Raw genomic sequence first — 19,819 nt, 5'->3', positions numbered from 1 at the left:
TATATTGTTATTTCTCTGTTCTTGTTACTGTTTTGGTTAAAAAAATATTTGTTTGTGAGGAAAGGCTTGTATGTATTCAATTTGAAGATTAAAGATTAAAGTACCAATGATTGTCACACACACACTCGATGTGGTGAAATTTGTCCTCTGCATTTGACCCATCCCTTTGGGGAGCAGTGGGCAGCAGCGGCGCTGCGCCCGGGAATCATTTTGGTGATTTAACCCCCAACTCCAACCCTTGATGCTGAGTGCCAAGCAGGGAGGGAAACGGGTCCCATTTTTATAGTATGTAACACTCACTTTTATTGCAAAGTGTGATTCGAAATCAGAGGAGAAGTTCAACGCAAGCTAGCAGGAAAAGCCGCTGCCTGACCAGGGCTCAGAAAATCTGCAGAGACTCCTCCCACCCCCACCAAGGACTGTTTTCACTGCTGGACTCTAGAAAGAGGTTCCGCAGCCTCCATAGCAGAACCTCCAGGTTCTGTAACAGCTTCTTCCCTCAGGCCGTAAGACTCTTGAACGCATTAAAATAATCCCCTCAATTCCCCCCAAAAATGGATTAACTCACTGGAATATAAAGACAATATAACATACATCCATAAACGTGGATGCATATGCAAAAGTGCAATATATTTATCTGTACAGTAATCTATTTATTTATATCTTCACCTTATTGCTCTTTTATCCTGCAATACCATGGGCTAATGCAACGAAAAGTTCAAATTTGAATGACAATAAAAAGGAAGTCTAAGTCTAAGAAGGGTTTGGAAGGAGACGTGGAAGCCAGTGTACAAGCATCATGCAGGTGTCAAAATTATGTCTTTTTTGTTTTTCACTATTTGCAGGTGCTCTCGGAACGTAACCCCCAGTGAATAGCGTGGATCTACTGTACAGAACATCGTGGCAAATAAATATTGACATCCTAGAACAGGGATGTCGAAGTCAAATACATCAGAGGGCCAAAAAACCCAATTTGCTACAACCCGAGGGCTGGACTGGTTCAATGTTTATTAAAACATATTAAATGAATAATCCAACATTTTTGTATGGCTCTATCACCAATTTCAAGTGAAAACATTTTTCAACAGGCTCACAGACAAAAACAAACTTCCTTCAAAGCAGGCCTGCGGGACGGTTCTAATAGTAATCAAATATCATTCCAGGGGCCATAGATAATTCATTCGCGGTCCGAATGTGGCCCGCGGGCCTTGACTTTGACATACCTGTCCTAAAACAACACAAGGAGATGAAACTAATAGCTTGGTATCTGTACAGCAAGGCTTGGAATAAGAGATGATCAAGTCAGGAATGAGTCGCTTGAAATTGCAATTTTTTTACTGAATAAGGAATTATTGATAAATTACATGCTTGACAAAACAAAACGATTCAGTCAGTCTACCGGTGAGTTAGAAGTTGTGTTTCTATCGCAGGTTTTCACAAAATAAAAGCGATATTTCTAAAATGTTGATAAAGTACATTTGCGACTTGTAGGTGTTTCCATTAAAGGATGTTTTGAGTCATGAGCCGCAATTTTCATAAAATCTCCTCCCGTGAGACTCCACTTTGAGGAAGTGGACTGCCTAGTGATGTCAATAGAAGACGAAGGCAGTGGTTGATTGCTCAAAGGCAACTTCCTTACGGCCCCCTTAACACTTGTTCGGGCATGCTGGTCTCTCCGAGCCTGCGGGTTGGCCTCTATTGCGGGGAAGGCACCCGTCTGCCCTGGTTGTCCTGCATGGGAACCCCGTCGGTTCGGTGTTTAGGTGCCCTCCAAATGGAATAAGAGTTTCCATCTAGCTTTTGCGAAAAACGTCAATATCGAAACGTCTCAAAAACACCTCATGAGAGCGAGAAAAGTTTTTTGCAATATTTGAGAGGTTTTTGAGTGTTTCCATTACCAGTTTTTATATGCGATATTTGGGTTTTGTGCATTTCTAAGGATAATGGAACTGCACCTAGTAAAGCTCGATGGTGGACTGAGGGAATTGTTTGTTCAACGATGGAAATTCTAACAGTGACTTTATTGCTGAGGTCTTCAACATTGGGTGCGCAACAAAAAATAAATAAAATATATATATATGTATATATATATATATTTTTTTTTAATCACAAATTTATACAGCAGGGGTCTTTAATGTTTTTCAGGCCAAGGCCCCCAAACTGATGGAGAGATCAAGCGAGTTCCCTCTACTTATATATCTTGTGTAAAATGATGATTGTGTTTAAAGTAAACTGGTCCTAAAGTATACCTTTTATTGTGCAATACTAAGATATTTAAATATTTCAGTATAGCACATACTTGCCAACCTTGAGACCTCCGAATTCGGGAGGTTGGGGGGGGGTTGTTGAGGTGGGCGGGTTCGGGGCCGGGGTTAAGGGGGAGGAGTATATTTATAGCTAGAATTCACTGAAATTCAAGTATTTCTTATATATATATATATATATATATATATATATATATATATATATAGAGATCGGTAGGTTGGAGTTCAAATCCCAGCCGAGTCATACCAAAGACTATAAAAATGGGACCCATTACCTCCCTGCTTGGCACTCAGCATCAAGGGTTGGAGTTGGGGGTTAAATCACCAAAATGATTCCCGGGCGTGGGATGGGTCAAAGACAGAGGACAAATTTCACCACATCTAGTGTGTGTGTGACAATCATTGGTACTTTAATCTTTAATCTTTAATATATATATATATATATATATATATATATATATATATATATATATATATATATATATATATATATATATATATATATATATATATATATATATATACACTACCGTTCAAAAGTTTGGGGTCACCCAAACAATTTTGTGGAATAGTCTTCATTTCTAAGAACAAGAATAGACTGTCGAGTTTCAGATGAAAGTTCTCTTTTTCTGGCCATTTTTAGCGTTTAATTGACCCCACAAATGTGATGCTCAAAGGAAGGTCAGTTTTGTAGCTCCTGTAACGAGCTAAACTGTTTTCAGATGTGTGAACATGATTGCACAAGGGTTTTTTAATCATCAATTAGCCTTCTGAGCCAATGAGCAAAGACATTGTACCATTAGAACACTGGAGTGATAGTTGCTGGAAATGGGCCGCTATACACCTATGTAGATATTGCACCAAAAACCAGACATTTGCAGCTAGAATAGTCATTTACCACATTAGCAATGCATAGAGTGTATTTCTTTAAAGTTAAGACTAGTTTAAAGTTATCTTCATTGAAAAGTACAGTGCTTTTCCTTCAAAAATAAGGACATTTCAATGTGACCCCAAACTTTTGAACGGTAGTATATATATATATATATATATATATATATATATATATATATATATATATATAAATATATATATATAAAAGAAATACTTGACTTTCAGTGAATTCTAGCTATATATATATATATATATATATTTTATATATATATATATATATATATATGTATATATATATGTATATATATATATATATATATATATATATATATATATATATATATATATATATATATATATATATATATATATATATATATATATAAGAAATACTTGAATTTCAGTGTTAATTTATTTACACATATACACACCCATAACACTCCTCTACTCTTTGTTGTATTTGAGAGTGCAATGCTTTGCAGCCAGTAGCACAGCCTTTGAAGGAGCATAGGTACGGGCAGCATCTGTGAAATTTAATTTGCAGGAAAGGAGTGAGTTTAGGGTTGAATTGTCCATCCTCGTTCTATTCTCTGTCACTATCTTTCTATTCATGCTCAACACCCTCTCTGATAACTTGCAAGCGTACTTCTTCTTCTTACTCGTCGTCGCCATGACTGCCTCTTCTTCGTTCTTCTGCTTCGTCTCCTTGTTGTGTGTACAGTTGTGCACTCTCCAAAAGCCGTAGATGTTATAACGTGACTGGGCCGGCACGCTGTTTGTATGGAAAAAAAGCGGACATGACGACAGGCTGTCCTCACTCAGGTCCGCATGGACCTGGAGGGGGCGTGCCTTGTTGTCCGGCTGGAAATCGGGAGAAATTCGGGAGAATGGTTGTCCCGGAAGATTTTCGGGAGAGGCACTAAAATTCGGGAGTCTCACGGAAAATTCGGGAGGGTTGGCAAGTATGGTATAGCATGCTGAGCTAGATGGCAACAGGTGCGCTAATCGCTAGTTGGAAACTTGCGTGTTGATTGCTAGTTGATATTTAGCGCATTAAATGTCAGCTTGCTCCGCAAATCGCTAGCTGAAAACCTTCGTATTAGTTGATAGCAGACAACCAGCGCGCTAATCACGAGCTGGCAACAAAAGTGCTAATTTCTAGCTGAAAACCTTCCTATTAATTGATAGCAGACAACCAGCGCGCTAATCCCGAGCTGGCAGCTAGTGTCGCCAATCGCTAGCTGTCAACTGGAACGTTAATCGCTACCTATCTTAAATGCTAACATGAATATATTAATATAATTATTTTTTCATGTTTTTATTTTAAAGCTGCAAGGTGCAGTGAGTATGGTGGCCATGTCACTGCCATTTATGAACTACAATACAGTATGTTTGACACATGTTAATGTGTGTTTAAAGATGTTTACACTTGGGGAATTTTTCACTAGCGGGGGAATATGAAAAAAATATATTAAAAAAAAGTTTATTCATTTAAAAGTTTTACGACACCCTTGCAAAACCCTCGGGCGTCACGAACGCCCTGTTGTAGACCTCTGGATTAATGTGCACATTTCCAGCTAGCAATTAGCGGTGTGAACTGGCAGCTAGCAATTAATGGGCAAGTTTCCAGCTAGCTATTAGCATGCTATACTGTATTATTTGAATATCCTCGTATTGCGCAATACCAAGGTACCTTTAGAAGCAGCACAATCAAAATTGTATACAAGGTATATAAGTAGGGGTCCCTGCTCCATCTCCTTATTAGTTTAGGGGTCCTTGGCCTGGAAAACTTTGAAGACTTCTGCTCTAGTGGATCAAATACCTGATTCACTTCAGTTAGTGACTCATAAGAACTGGAGTCAGTGAAAGCAATCATGTCTTCCATGTCAGTCTAAGGCAGGGGTCACCAACCTTTTTGAAACCAAGAGCTACTTCTTGGGTACTGATTAATGCGAAGGGCTACCAGTTTGATACACACTTAAATAAATTGCCAGAAATAGCCAATTTGCTCAATTTACCTTTAACTCTATGTTATTATTAATAATTAAGGATATTTATCTTTGTGGAAACACTGATAATCTTAATGATTTCTCACAATAAATATATATAGAAACAGATAAATATCAATATGCAACACTTTATTTTTATATTTTCTCTAAGTGCACATTTTTCAAATTGAACATTTTCAAATGATCACTTCTAAGACAGTCTTGAGAAATCACAATATCCCATTTTAACTAGCTAGCCACTAAATTTTTTTAACAAATCATGAATAACTTTGCACCATGTTTGTACAAATAATAACTCATGTAAAATACAAAAGTCAACTCTCAAATTTTTAAATAAATCATGTCACACTTTGAACTGGACACCAAATCTGTTATCTGTTTCTTTGTCAGTTAGTGGGAAGCCTGGCATTGCATGCTGTTAACTAGTGTGTTGTACTCTGGTGTGTAACTTGACACTGCCACTCTGAGTGAGTCTTGCAGATGTGCATCAGTGAGGTGTGTTCTGTGTTTGTTCTTGATGAAGTTCATGTCAGAAAAGGCTGATTCACAAAGATAAGTTGAACCAAACAGGCTTGCAACCTTCATAGCTGCTGCACATACACCACTGTACTTTTCTGTGTCAACAAGGCACCAAAAGTTTGGTGCAGCCTGTTGGGCTTTGAGGTGGAGGTCATTTTGCAGTGTTACAATTTCAATCAATGGAGGTTATCCCACACCTGCAGGCAAGGAAGCAGGGCGAAACTTTCTCACGGTGTGTAGCAAAAGAGCGACCAGAGCGGCGTGTGCTGTGCCACTCGGGCGGGCAGTAGCCCTTGAGTACCCGGTAAAATAGTAAATTCCGGCGTAGCTAAGTGTCTACGTTAGTGTGGCTCGTTTCTAGCCTAAATCCAAGTTGCAAATTAAAAGGAACGGAGGTGTACATTAACGAACATCTCACCAAAAGGAATGGTTAGATCGCCAGGCGCGCACGAATCCTGAGGAAGCAAAGCAAAATTCAGTCTACATGGACTGCCAGCTGTAAAGTGTTTATCAAGCTGAATGGTACCACCCCAGAAGAGGAGAAAGTCATGGTCATCAACGACATCAGTGATTTGGACAAATTCGATATCTGAGGAACTATCTGCGGCGAGGTAGGACCCCTGTGTCTACTCATGGACACTTTTCACACACACATAATGACTGCCACTCATTGTTTCCCATTTTATTCGTTAGTTTTTTGCTGCAGTTGCAGATGTCATGCCTATGTACTAGTTGGGCGGTGTTATATATGTCTACCTGTACAGCTTTTTATGCCTCAAAACAGGCCTACACTACTGTGTTTCAGGGTCAATTGTAAAAAGCAATATAAGTCATCAATCGCTCTCTCTCTTCATCATGGTTCCATACAACCTTAAACTACCCGGCAAAGGCCTACTGATAGCTCACTTGAATATCTGTAGCTTAAGAAATAAAATCCCTGATTTATGTATGATAATGAAGTCTAATGATATACACATTATGGCAATATCTGAAACCCATCTTGACTCCTCTTTTGAGGATGTTGAATTAGCTGTAGACGGATACACAATTTTTAGGAATGATAGAACAAGATATGGTGGAGGTGTAGCTGTGTATGTGCAGAGTCACATTCCTGTGAAAGTAAGACATGATTTAATGTTGGCTGATATTGAGGCCCTGTGGATCCAGGTTCACCTGCCACAGACCAAACCCATACTGGTTGGGTGCTGCTATAGACCACCTAGTGCCGATATAAAATACCTGGATTTAATATGCAAGATGTTGGATAAATCTAGTGATGAGAACAGAGAGATATATTTTACTGGGGACACAAACATTGATTGGTCCGCTATGTGCCCGCTGAAAAAGAAACTTATTGCTGTAACTAATGCCTGTAACCTCACACAGACCATTACACTACCAACCAGATCAACTATAAATAGAAATGGGCTAAAGTCATCCAAATGCATTGACCACCTATTCACTAATGTTCCTGATAAATGCACTAAAACAGTATCAATAGCTCTTGGCTTTACGGACCACAACTTAATTGCAATAAGGAGGAAGACCAAGCTCTCCAAAGCTCCTAGTGTAACAATACATAAAAGGTCTTATAAATATTTTAATGAAGTAAAATTTATAGATGATGTGAAACATGTTAACTGGGAAACTGTGTGTCTTGAGGAGGATCCTGAAGCTGCTTTGAGCACATTCATGAAGTTATTTTTGCAGATTGCCGATAAGCATGCTCCTGTCAGGAAAACAACTGTCAAGGCAAATGGCGCCCCCTGGTTAGGGAATGAGCTCAAAGCACTTATGAAGCAACGTAACCAGGCTAAAAAGTTGGCGGACTCTTCTGGTCTACTTTCTGATGCGATGATCTATCGTAAATTAAGAAATCGTGTAACTAAAATAAATAGAGGTAATAAAAAGGTATATTATCAGACAAAGACTTTAGACATGATGGTAAACAATTGTGGAAATTTTTAAATCAAATAATGGGAAGATCAGCATCATGTAAAACAAATTTGTGTATAGAAGTTGATGGAGCTTACCTGACTAAGCCAATGGAAATTGCTACATATTTTAATAATTACTTCACAAACAAGGTGGAAAATCTGAGAGTGAATATGACGCCTTCTGATTGCTCCTCCTCATGCACATTAATTGAAAATCACATAATGAAGGGTAAAAACTGCTGGTTCGATTTTGTACCAGTTGGTAGTTCTGATATTGAAAAATTGTTGTTATCACTGCCATCTGATGAACCTGCTGGGACGGACATGTTAGATGGCAAATTGTTAAGAATTGCGGCATGCCATGTATTAACTCCGATTTGTCATATATTTAATAAATCATTAAGATATGGAGTCTGTCCTGGGGTTTGGAAGGAGGCCAAGGTCATCCCTCTACCCAAGGACAAAAATAAAGATTTTACTGGTAAAAACAGTAGACCAATAAGCATACTTCCTGTTCTTAGTAAATTGATGGAAAAAGTTGTTTTCAAACAAATTCAAGATTACTTTACCTACAACAAACTGATGTCGTGTTCCCAGCATGCTTATAGGCAAGGTCACTCAACATCTACTGCTTTAGCTCAGCTGACTGATGACTGGCTGTCACAAATGGATGTCAAGAAGATGGTTGGTACTGTCCTGATTGACTTTAGTGCAGCATTCGATGTCATAGATCACAACATAATGATCTCCAAACTGAGAAAATATGGTTTTAATAGTATGTCACTTTCTTGGATGTTGAGCTATCTATCAGGAAGATCACAGAGAGTGTGTTTTAATGGTAGCCTATCTGAACGCAAGTACAATTACTGCGGCGTGCCTCAAGGAAGCTGCTTAGGTTCTTTACTTTTTATTATTTTTACTAATGATCTTCCCTGTGTTACAACAAACACCAATATGGTTATGTATGCAGATGACACAACTCTATACAGTACTGCCTCTACCTTAAATGACCTACAAAATAACTTAAATCAGGACCTGGAGAGAGTGTCACTCTGGGTAAATAATAGTAAACTTGTTGTGAATATTGACAAAACAAAAAGCATTCTTTTTGGATCCAGGCATATGCTTGTTGATGACCCACAGCTTCATATTTCAATGTCAGACATACCTATTAAGCAGGTCAAAAAAGCAAAACTGCTTGGTGTGCTATTAGACAGTCAACTGTCATGGTCCGATCATATTGATGGTATTTCAATGAAAATGGGAAGAGGTCTAGCCATGGTCAGGAAGTGCTCCACCTTCTTGACATCCTCAACAATGGCTCAAGTGATACAGTCCTTGGTTTTCTGTCATCTTCATTACTGTCCTATAGAATGGTCCGCTACGACTAAGTCTGACCTGAACAAACTGCAATTTGTACAGAACAGAGCGGCTAGACTGGTACTTAAATGTTCTTTGCACACTAATATTTCATACATGCATTCACGCCTGTCCTGGTTGTCTGTTGAACAAAAGATGCATTGTAGTCTCCTAATGTTCTTTCGAACTATCATTTTAGATCAATCACCAGATTACTTTTACAAACAGTTTTTAAAATCAACTAACACACATATTCATGACACTAGGAATGCCAGCAATGGCTATTTGACACTTCCTGCTCCCAGGACCAATTCCCTCAAACATACAGTCATGTATAGATGTACATCATTCTGGAATGGGTTGCCACCTCACATTAATCTCTCACAAAGTAAATTGTCATTCAAGACAGCTTTAAAGATACACCTTTTGCAGCTGCCCACATGACGTGAATTTTAATACTGGTTTTAACTAGATTTTTATCTTATGTTGTATTTTTCCATTGTATAATGTCTGGTAATGCATGTATTCTTTGTATTTAAATTTTGTATGCTCCTATATGGACCCCAGGAAGACTAGCAGTCGCCTTGGCGTCAGCTAATGGGGATCCATTCAATAAACAATAAACAATAAACAATCTCCACCTGTTCAGCATCCAGGCTGAATGTTGCACTTAACTGCTCAACAATGCATGATATGTCCACGTTCATGAAAGGATTAGAAATGAACGACACACATGGCTCAAGCTGATCCAGGTCACAAAACCTGTTCTCAAACTCTTGCCCAACTCTGTTTATGACCTGAAAGTACTTTTCTGCAACTTTGTCAAAAGCCTCATATGCAGAAGCATTGTCTTTCAGCAGCATCTGCACAGAGGGAAAGTGTAGCACTTTTTTTCTCTGTAAATGCCAGCTCACTGGTAAGTGCTGCTATTTGAGCTATTTTTAGAACAGGCCAGCGGACGACTCATCTGGTCCTTACGGGCTACCTGGTGCCCGCGGGCACCGCGTTGGTGACCCCTGGTCTAATGTATCATTGGCAAGTTGAAGGTCATTCTACATAATACATTGTACACATATTTGAAATAGTACTTTACCTGCACAGCAAATATCCCGCATACTCCAATAATAACCAGGATATTGAAGACAGCTGAGCCGACAATGGTGCCAACCCCGACATCTCCTTTCGTAATGAACACTCCTGAGAATAAGACACACAAGCAACATTTATTATTGAACTTGTTAAAAAAATTATTTTGTGTATGAGCCAAAGTAATGTGTTTATTTTAATTGTATTGTTTTATTATTTATTTACAGTTTATAGTTGTGTTGTTTATGTGTTGTTTATAGTTGCAGGAATTCAAAAAAGTAAGGCTCTTGACACAAATATGGATATTTGGAAAAGGCATACTTTTGTGTGCGTTTTAGCCTTTTGTCCGCATTTCAAGCGCCGTTTTCGTTTTTAAAAGCAAAACTTTTGGAAAAGTATTACTGCACGGATGTCTGGCTTGTGTCATAAGAAATGTGAGACACTAAATCATTTTTGTTAAACCTAATTTAACGACATAATTCATTATGAAGTTGCTGTGCGAGTGCTGACCTCATGTCATGAATACATAGCAGCCTAATAACATGTATGTGTGATAAAAACATGTACCTCCCTGTGTAAGTGAAAATTAATTTCAAAGATAAATAAGATACAAAATAAATAAGTATCTACATATACATATATGTATATATATATATATATATATATATATATATATATATATATATATATATATATATATATATATATATACTGTATATATATATATATATATATACTGTATATATATATATATATATATATATATATATATATATATATATATATATATATATATATATATGTATATATATGTATATATATATATATATATATATATGTATATATATATATATGTCATGACTGGGTCTATGGCGTGGTTTGTTCTCCCGTGGTGCAAATGAATTGGACCGGACATGGCGTGCAGGTGAGGACATGTTTAATATTTAAACTCAAAAGGCTCAAAAGGGTATAAACAAAAAGTGCTCACAGCGGAGGTAAAAAACTTGACTAGGAAAACAAAAGGCGCGCACAATGGCGGAGAACTATAAACATTAAACAAAAACTTACTTGACAAGGAACTGTGAACATGGCGTGAAGAAGCGTGATCATAAAGGGTGCAGAGCATAAATGTGGAGCATGAATGTGATGTCGACAGGCCGACTAACAGAAAACAATGGACTTAAATAATACAGACATGATTGGTGAAAACAGGTGCGTGACTCGAAACGTGAAACAGGTGCGTGACAGGACAGGTGAAAACTAATGAGTTGCTATGGAAACAAACAAACAAGGAAGTGCAACCAGGAACTAAAAAGAGTCCAAAAAACAAACACATGGCCAAAACAAAAACCTGATCACACAGACATGACAGAGCCCCCCCGCCCTTACGGACAGATCCCAGATGTCCAAAAACAACCAACAAAAACCTGATCACACAGACATGACAATATATATATATATATATATATATATATAAATATATATATATATATATATACATATATATATGTATATCCATCCATCCATCCATTTTCTACCGCTTATTCCCTTTGGGGTCGCGGGGGGCGCTGGAGCCTATCTCAGCTACAATCGGGCGGAAGGCGGGGTACACCCTGGACAAGTCGCCACCTCATCGCAGGGCTGACACAGATAGACAGACAACATTCACACTCACATTCACACACTAGGGCCAATTTAGTGTTGCCAATCAACCTATATATATATATATATTTATATATATATATATATATATATATATATATATATATATATATATATATATATATATATATATATATGTATATATGTATATATATATATATATATATATATATATATATATATATATATATATATATATATATATATATATATATATATATATATATATATGTATACATACATATATTTGTATACATATACAAACCCCGTTTCCATATGAGTTGGGAAATTGTGTTAGATGTAAATATAAACGGAATACAATGATTTGCAAATCCTTTTCAACTCATATTCAATTGAATGCACTACAAAGACAAGATATTTGATGTTCAAACTCATAAACTTTTTTTTTTTTTTGCAAATAATAATTAATTTAGAATTTCATGGCTACAACACGTGCCAAAGTAGTTGGGAAAGGGCATGTTCACCACTGTGTTACATGGCCTTTCCTTTTAACAACACTCAGTAAACGTTTGGGAACTGAGGAGACACATTTTTTAAGCCTTTCAGGCGGAATTCTTTCCCATTCTTGCTTGATGTACAGCTTAAGTTGTTCAACAGTCCGGGGGTCTCCGTTGTGGTATTTTAGGCTTCATAATGCGCCACACATTTTCAATGGGAAACAGGTCTGGACTACAGGCAGGCCAGTCTAGTACCCGCACTCTTTTACTATGAAGCCATGCTGTTGTAACACGTGGCTTGGCATTGTCTTGCTGAAATAAGCAGGGGTGTCCATGGTAACGTTGCTTGGATGGCAACATATGTTGCTCCAAAACCTGTATGTACCTTTCAGCATTAATGGCGCCGTCACAGATGTGTAAGTTACCCATGTCTTGGGCACTGATACACCCCCATACAATCACAGATGCTGGCTTTTCAACTTTGCGCCTATAACAAGTTATTTTCCTCTTTGGTCCGGAGGACACGACGTCCACAGATTACAAAAACAATTTGAAATGTGGACTCGTCAGACCACAGAACACTTTTCCACGTTGTATCAGTCCATCTTTGATGAGCTCAGGCCCAGCGAAGCCGACGGCGTTTCTGGGTGTTGTTGATAAACGGTTTTTGCTTTGCATAGGAGAGTTTTAACTTGCACTTACAGATGTAGCGAACAACTGTAGTTACTGACAGTGGGTTTCTGAAGTGTTCCTGAGCCCATGTGGTGATATCCTTTACACACTGATGTCGCTTGTTGATGCAGTACAGCCTGAGGGGTTGAAGGTCACAGGCTTAGCTGCTTACGTGCAGTGATTTCTCCAGATTCTCTGAACTCTTTGATGATATTACGGACCGTAGATGGTGAAATCCCTAAATTCCTTGCAATTGCTGGTTGAGAAAAGTTTTTCTTAAACTGTTCAACAAATTGCTCACGCATTTGTTGACAAAGTGGTGACCCTCGCCCCATCCTTGTTTGTGAATGACTGAGCATTTCATGGAATCTACTTTTATACCCAATCATGGCACCCACCTGTTCCCAATTTGCCTGTTCACCTGTGGGATGTTCCAAATAAGTGTTTGATGAGCATTCCTCAACTTTATCAGTATTTATTGCCACCTTTCCCAACTTCTTTGTCACGTGTTGCTGGCATCAAATTCTAAAGTTAATGATTATTTTCAAAAAAAAAATGTTTATCAGTTTGAACATCAAATATGTTGTCTTTGTAGCATATTCAACTGAATATGGGTTGAAAATGAGTTGCAAATCATTGTATTCCGTTTATATTTACATCTAACACAATTTCCCAACTCATATGGAAACGGGGTTTGTACATATATATGTGTGTGTGTGTATATATGTCTATATATATATATATATATATATATATATATATATATATATATATATATATATATATATATATATATATATATATATAGACATATATACATATATAAAAAAATGTTATACACTCTTAACTGCATTTTCTTTCGACATTTTCGTACTGGCAGCTCTTAACTGGGCTAACATTATTTCCTTGTGTTTATACAAATGAAAGAATTTGACAAAATAAATATCAACATTTAAAATGAAAATAAAACCTTTCTACTATTAGTAAAACAACCAAACTGACTGCCTGAAACCGAGATGGCCATACTCTCTTTATACACGACTCCGCCAAAGAATGACTTTATTCAATATTCAAACATAGTGTTACGGTTCAAACTGTGTGTAATGTTACAGTGGCCAAAAACATTAAATATACTGTGTAGTGTTTTCTGAGGTGGTACTTGGGGAAAAAAGCTTGAGAACCACTGCTCTAAAGGTTCCAAAATAAAAAACAAAAATAATCATATTTAAGAATAACGCACAAGTAATGTCATGTGTCATATATCACTAAATTGATGAACAGAGGCGTTTTAATGCACAACCAAGTCAGTTGTGTTTTTTCTTTTTAAACGAATGAAAGGTGCTTTTGATTAGAAGGAGATTTTAATTTTACCTCACTTGTGTAGTTTAAAGTTGTCTTATCTTGCTTATTTCAGGGTTTAAAAAAATAATTTTGCACTTCAGTGGCATAAGTTTAATTAATACATCTCAAGGTTGTGTTCAGGGAAAATCTGCAATTTTCCCCTCTTTGGCGACATACTCGGATGCAACAGTTTCTCCCTTGACCATGCCTGCTCTACTGCAATTGGTCAGAGGTAAAAAGTTAGAATAAAGTCCATCCTGTTTGCACTCAACATCGAGGAGTAGGAAGAAACGGATAAACTGATAGTTTTTTCACGACCTGTGTTTAACGTTTACCATATTACTCTTTTTTTCCTTTAAGAAAATGCTAAAAAAATGTGTTAGTAAAGTCAAGAGTTTGTAGACAACTTGTTAATAAACACACATATATATAGATAGATAGATAGATAGATAGATAGATAGATAGATAGATAGATAGATAGATAGATAGATAGATAGATAGATAGATAGATAGATAGATAGTACTTTATTGATTCCTTCAGGAGAGTTCCCTCAGGAAAATTTAAATTCCAGCAGCAGTGTACAAAATTGTAAAAAGTAAAAAGTAAATAATGGGGGTATAAATGGAGACAAAATAGAAAAATATTACAATAGAATAAAAATAAAAAGCAACGATGACAATAAAAATATAACAGTAAAATAAGAATATAACAAGAGAAACTAGGCAGTAGTGACCATGTTATGAAAAAGTATTGCACTGTTATTGTTTTGCATCCCCTGTCATCCTAGTACCCCCCTCCCCCCCCAGAAAGGAGTTGTACAGTCTAATGGCGTGTGGGACAAAGGAGTTTTTGAGTCTATTAGTCCTGCATTTGGGATGAAGCAGTCTAGCACTGAACAGGCTCCTCTGGCTACTGACAACGGTATGCAGAGGGTGACTGGCATCATCCAGGATGCTCACTAGTTTTTCCACAGTCCTCTTCTCTGCCACCGTCAACAGTGAGTCCAGTTTTATTCCGATCGTAGAACCGGCCCGCTTGATCAGTTTCTCCAGTCTGGAGCTGTCCTTCTTAGATATGCCGGCCCCCCAGCACACTACGATGTAGTACAGAACACTGGCAACCACAGACTGGTAGTACATCCACAAGAGTTTTTTACAGATGTTGAAGGAGTGCAGCCTCCTCAGGAAGTACAGCCTGCTCTGTCCTTTCCTGTAAAAGTGGTCTGTGTTAACAGTCCAGTCCAGCTTATTGTCCACCCACACCCCGAGGTACTTGAATGAGTCCACGGTCTGTACCTCGACTCCCTCGATCTCAATAGGTTGTGACCTTGGACTCGACCTCCCAAAGTCAATGACCAGCTCCTTGGTCTTTGTCGGATTGAGCTGCAAGAGGTTCCTGTGGCACCAGACAACAAAGTCCCTCACCAGCCTCCGAAACTCCTCCTCTCTGCCGTCCCTGATGCACCCGACGATGGCTGTGTCATCCGTGTACTTCTGGATATATATATATATATATATATATATATATATATATATATATATATATATATATATATATATATATATATATATATATATATATATATATATATATATATATATATATATATATGTTAGGGCTGTAAAAGTTAACGCAATAATAAAGTGTTAACTATAAATTGAAAAAACTTCATTTTTGACTCCCCTGCCGTGCTGGACTATATGTCAAGACACTTTTTCAAACCAATCACACACTTTTCCGGCTTCAAACTAAAAGCACTACGCTATACATCTGGTTTAACTACGTTTAGGGTTTCTCCTAATGTACTGGCTTCATATTAGCCGTTACACTTAACAATATAAAGTATTAAAAGAAAACAAACAAAGTCTGACGCTCTTTTTAGCTTTTATGGCCAATATATAGCTAAACAAGTATAACGTCAGGCTCTATGCGGCTCGCTTTTCGTCACGGACATGGCGCGACAGAAGTAGTCTTTAAACACGAGAACGGTCGCCAATAACACCAAAAATAGATGCTAGATTTGTTGACAATCGTTTTTATTACAGAAAAAGTGACTAAAAAGATTTAAGAAATTCCTAAAACAAAACTTCTCAACAAAGTACATTCTACAATAAGCAGCAACAATTTAAAAATAGAACAAAACGATATTGTGTAAGAAATATATATATGCTAATATAATACTTAATAATAACAGATTTGTCATCATAGCAAACCATGCAATGGCGTCATATCGACCACGCCCCCACCGCTACAGGTATTTTGGCAATTTAGGGGAAACCCTGACATTAACAAAATAAAAATGTCTTATATTACGATCATGCTTTGTCAGAGATGTTTTGTAATTGTATTCTGTGCTAGTACATCAGTTTAGGAATATGGGGGTGGGGGGTAAGTATTTTTTTGGCTGGCTGAAATATTGTTTAAATTCTTTTTTTCTGGTCGAGTCCTCAAATACATAATGATTAGCGGGCTGGATATTACATTTTATTAATTAATAGAGAAGGTTAAAACATTGTCATACAGCAATATGAAGCCACCCTTCCTGAAAATAATCTGTCTAGGGTACACGTATTAATGATGAAAAATTATACTATTCTGCAAAAATAGCAAAGATAACCGATAAAATAAAAATATGTTCCCTGCACTTTTTATTGTCAAAAAGTAATGTAACGCTATTGAATAGAGACAAGCACTTGTACCAGGCCGAAAACCCCAGCTCAGACTGAAGCTTGCCCCTTTAGAACACCCACAAGCCCATTGATTGATCTGCCTATTTGCCGATGTGACAATGATTGACAGCGAGCAGCATCTGACCAATCAACAGCTGTGAGATAAGAGTGAGTCCCCATCATTCACAGGAGAGATATTTGTGATGTACATTATTTAAAAACGTTTGCTGTGTTGTTGTTAAAGTGGTGAGCAAGATCATGACCTTTTGCAACATTACAATTATAGTTTACAGTGCATTATATTGGACCAGGAAGAGAGCAGGTCAGGTTTTTTTCTTTTAAGTCTATGCGCCGCCCCCGACAAAATTAGCTTTTAAAATGTCATTAATAAATAACAAGGTGCTTTATATGAAATTTAATAACGAATCGAATCGCCTTGCCAGACACACATGGATATACTGAATATAAAATGGCAGTGTCTATCATGTGGTCAAGTGGTTAGAGTGTTTGATCATGAAGTGCAGAATTAAAGTTTGGACTTTAATCGATATCAGAAAAACAACACAAGTTGTGGATGGCCCACAGTCATTCTTCTTGATTGTTAATTTAAAAAAATTATGTTTTTACTAAAAATAAATAAATGTTTTATGATGTATTATTAATAAACCAAAACATATATCTAAATAAATTTAGGTTGGAGTTAAATGGTATAAAAAATATTTTACACAAATAAAAGTGAAGTGAAGTGAAGTGAATTACATTTATATAGCGCTTTTTCTCAAGTGACTCAAAGCGCTTTACATTGTGAAACCCAATATCTAAGTTACATTTAAACCAGTGTGGGTGGCACTGGGAGCAGGTGGGTAAAGTGTCTTGCCCAAGGACACAACGGCAGTGACTAGGATGGCGGAAGCGGGGATCGAACCTGCAACCCTCAAGTTGCTGGCACGGCCGCTCTACCAACCGAGCTATAAAAAGACAAGAAAAAAACACGCATTAAATCTTTCAAAGCACACCCCCTTCAAGCCACGCCCCCCTGTACTCAAGCCAGTTGTGTTACCCACACTTCTGAAATAGGATGGTTACGGAAGATAACCGTGGTTCTAAGAATAAAAGTCATCACGCCACCATATGGGTCACTCTCTCCAAGGGTGAACTTTTTCACAAGACAATGTAAGAAATCAGTCACATTAACACCTCCACCCTGCGGGCGCGATCAGAACCTATAAATGTTCAGTCTCTTATCTCTGACTGAGGCCGAACCAGACACCCCCGTATGGGTCAACAGTATACCAAATAAAGTCAGGCAAAACTGAAGCCCAAAACTCTCAGAACAACAGTTTGGTTCAGGACATAGTTAATTGAGGTTGTGATTAAACAGCCAAAGGCCGATGAAGGCCACCATTTTCAACTAAGAAAAAAGCGTCCCCATAAACAGAACATCTTTAATCAATGAAACACAACCACGGGGTGAATACCAACCCTGAAGCCACGGGCCAGCATGGCAGGGACAGCACAGTTCACTTGCCTGCTCCTAGAACGGCAGAGGCCATTGATGAAGCAACATTTAGCCTGTAGAACCTTGTGAAGGTTTCAGGAGAGGCCCAACCGGCCGCTGCACTAATGTCCTTCAAGGGAGCCTCCTTAAAGAGCACCCGAGAGGTGGCCATCCCTCGCCCACTCTCCTAGATGGAGGGACCCCAGCACCATCATACATATCTTCACCTGTGTGTCATTTTACTAATTGTTTCCCCCTTATTGTTTCTAGTTTATGATTGGACAGCAGACGGATGCCACGGAGATAAAGCCTAGAGTTGGAGCTGGAAGCTCTCTCGCTCGCTCCCTCAAATCGCCAGCCAGCTGAGCATAATGCACACACCATTGTTGCCAAGACTCGCCGTATTGGTGACTATATAATTTGTTGTAGAAATTATTCAGTTAAATAAACTGTTCTTTAAGAACGAACCAGTCCATAGCGTCTGTCCTTTATGTTACGCGTCCCTTCTCAACTAGACAACAGCACGAGGACCTTAGTGAAGTGAAGTATATTACATTTGTATAGTGCTTTTCTCTAGTGACTCAAAGCGCTTTACATAGTGATACTCATTATCTAAGTTACATTTGAACCAGTGTGGGTGGCACTGGGAGCAGGGGGGTGAAGTGTCTTGCTCAAGGACACAACAGCTGTGACTAGAATGGCAGAAGCGGGGATCGAACCTAGAACCCTCAAGTTGCTGGCACGGCCGCTCTACCAACCAAGCCACGCCGCCTCTTAACATAATTGGATTTGAACTCTTATGTGTCCGGTTGTGACGACTCCCGTGTAAAAAATCAGATTGTGGTTCCAAGCTTCTCTCGGTCTGAGATACTCAATGGAGCCCATAAAAGTCATTTTGTTGGTCACTTCGGGGTCACTAAAATGTACCATTATCTTCTTCGGTGATACTTTTGGCCTGGCTTAAGAAGGCATGTGCGACCGCATTGCAGATCTTGTCACACATGTAAAATATCTTGGAGATCTCACTCGTCAACTGCTCAGTCCAAATCAAAGGGCTGGTTTGACAGAGGTTCGAAGGTTGGACACTTTAGTCCTGGTGATAAGGTGTTAGTGTTTCTTCCTAAGCCTGGTGCAGACCTTCAGGCACGCTATTGTCGGCACTGTATACTATTTTTTAAAAATTGTCAGCAACATTAATTACATTTTTGCTACCCCTGATCGTTCCTGTCAAAACAAACATGTAGCCAGTGATAAAATAATGCACAAAAAAATTAATTGCTTTGGCTAATGCGTTGTCCTGTGCCCATTGTGGTGGATGGTGGCTGTTTCTTTCATTCAAAAATGTCAGGTTCATTTCTATGCTTAACAAACTCATCCCGCAGGCCGGATAAAACCCTCGGGCCGTACGTTTGACACCCCCGGTCTCAATCAAGTTGAAGTTATGGGAATACTT

General features: G+C 38.1%; 1 protein-coding gene across 2 annotated transcripts in view; it reads right to left on the bottom strand.

Moving 5' to 3' along the window:
- The window catches only part of LOC133656895 (sodium/potassium/calcium exchanger 3-like), a 267,870-nt gene that overhangs the window by 51,763 nt on the left and 196,288 nt on the right, over nt 1–19,819 (bottom strand). For both annotated transcript variants that reach the window (XM_062057755.1, XM_062057756.1), the window contains exon 6: nt 10,073–10,176. In XM_062057755.1, coding sequence (XP_061913739.1) covers nt 10,073–10,176 — 104 coding nt within the window. The remainder of the gene's footprint in view (nt 1–10,072; nt 10,177–19,819) is intronic.

Source organism: Entelurus aequoreus, linkage group LG09, assembly GCF_033978785.1.
Source record: "Entelurus aequoreus isolate RoL-2023_Sb linkage group LG09, RoL_Eaeq_v1.1, whole genome shotgun sequence".
In the NCBI taxonomy this organism is placed as follows: domain Eukaryota; kingdom Metazoa; phylum Chordata; class Actinopteri; order Syngnathiformes; family Syngnathidae; genus Entelurus; species Entelurus aequoreus.
This window is presented reverse-complemented; position numbering and strand designations above follow the sequence as displayed.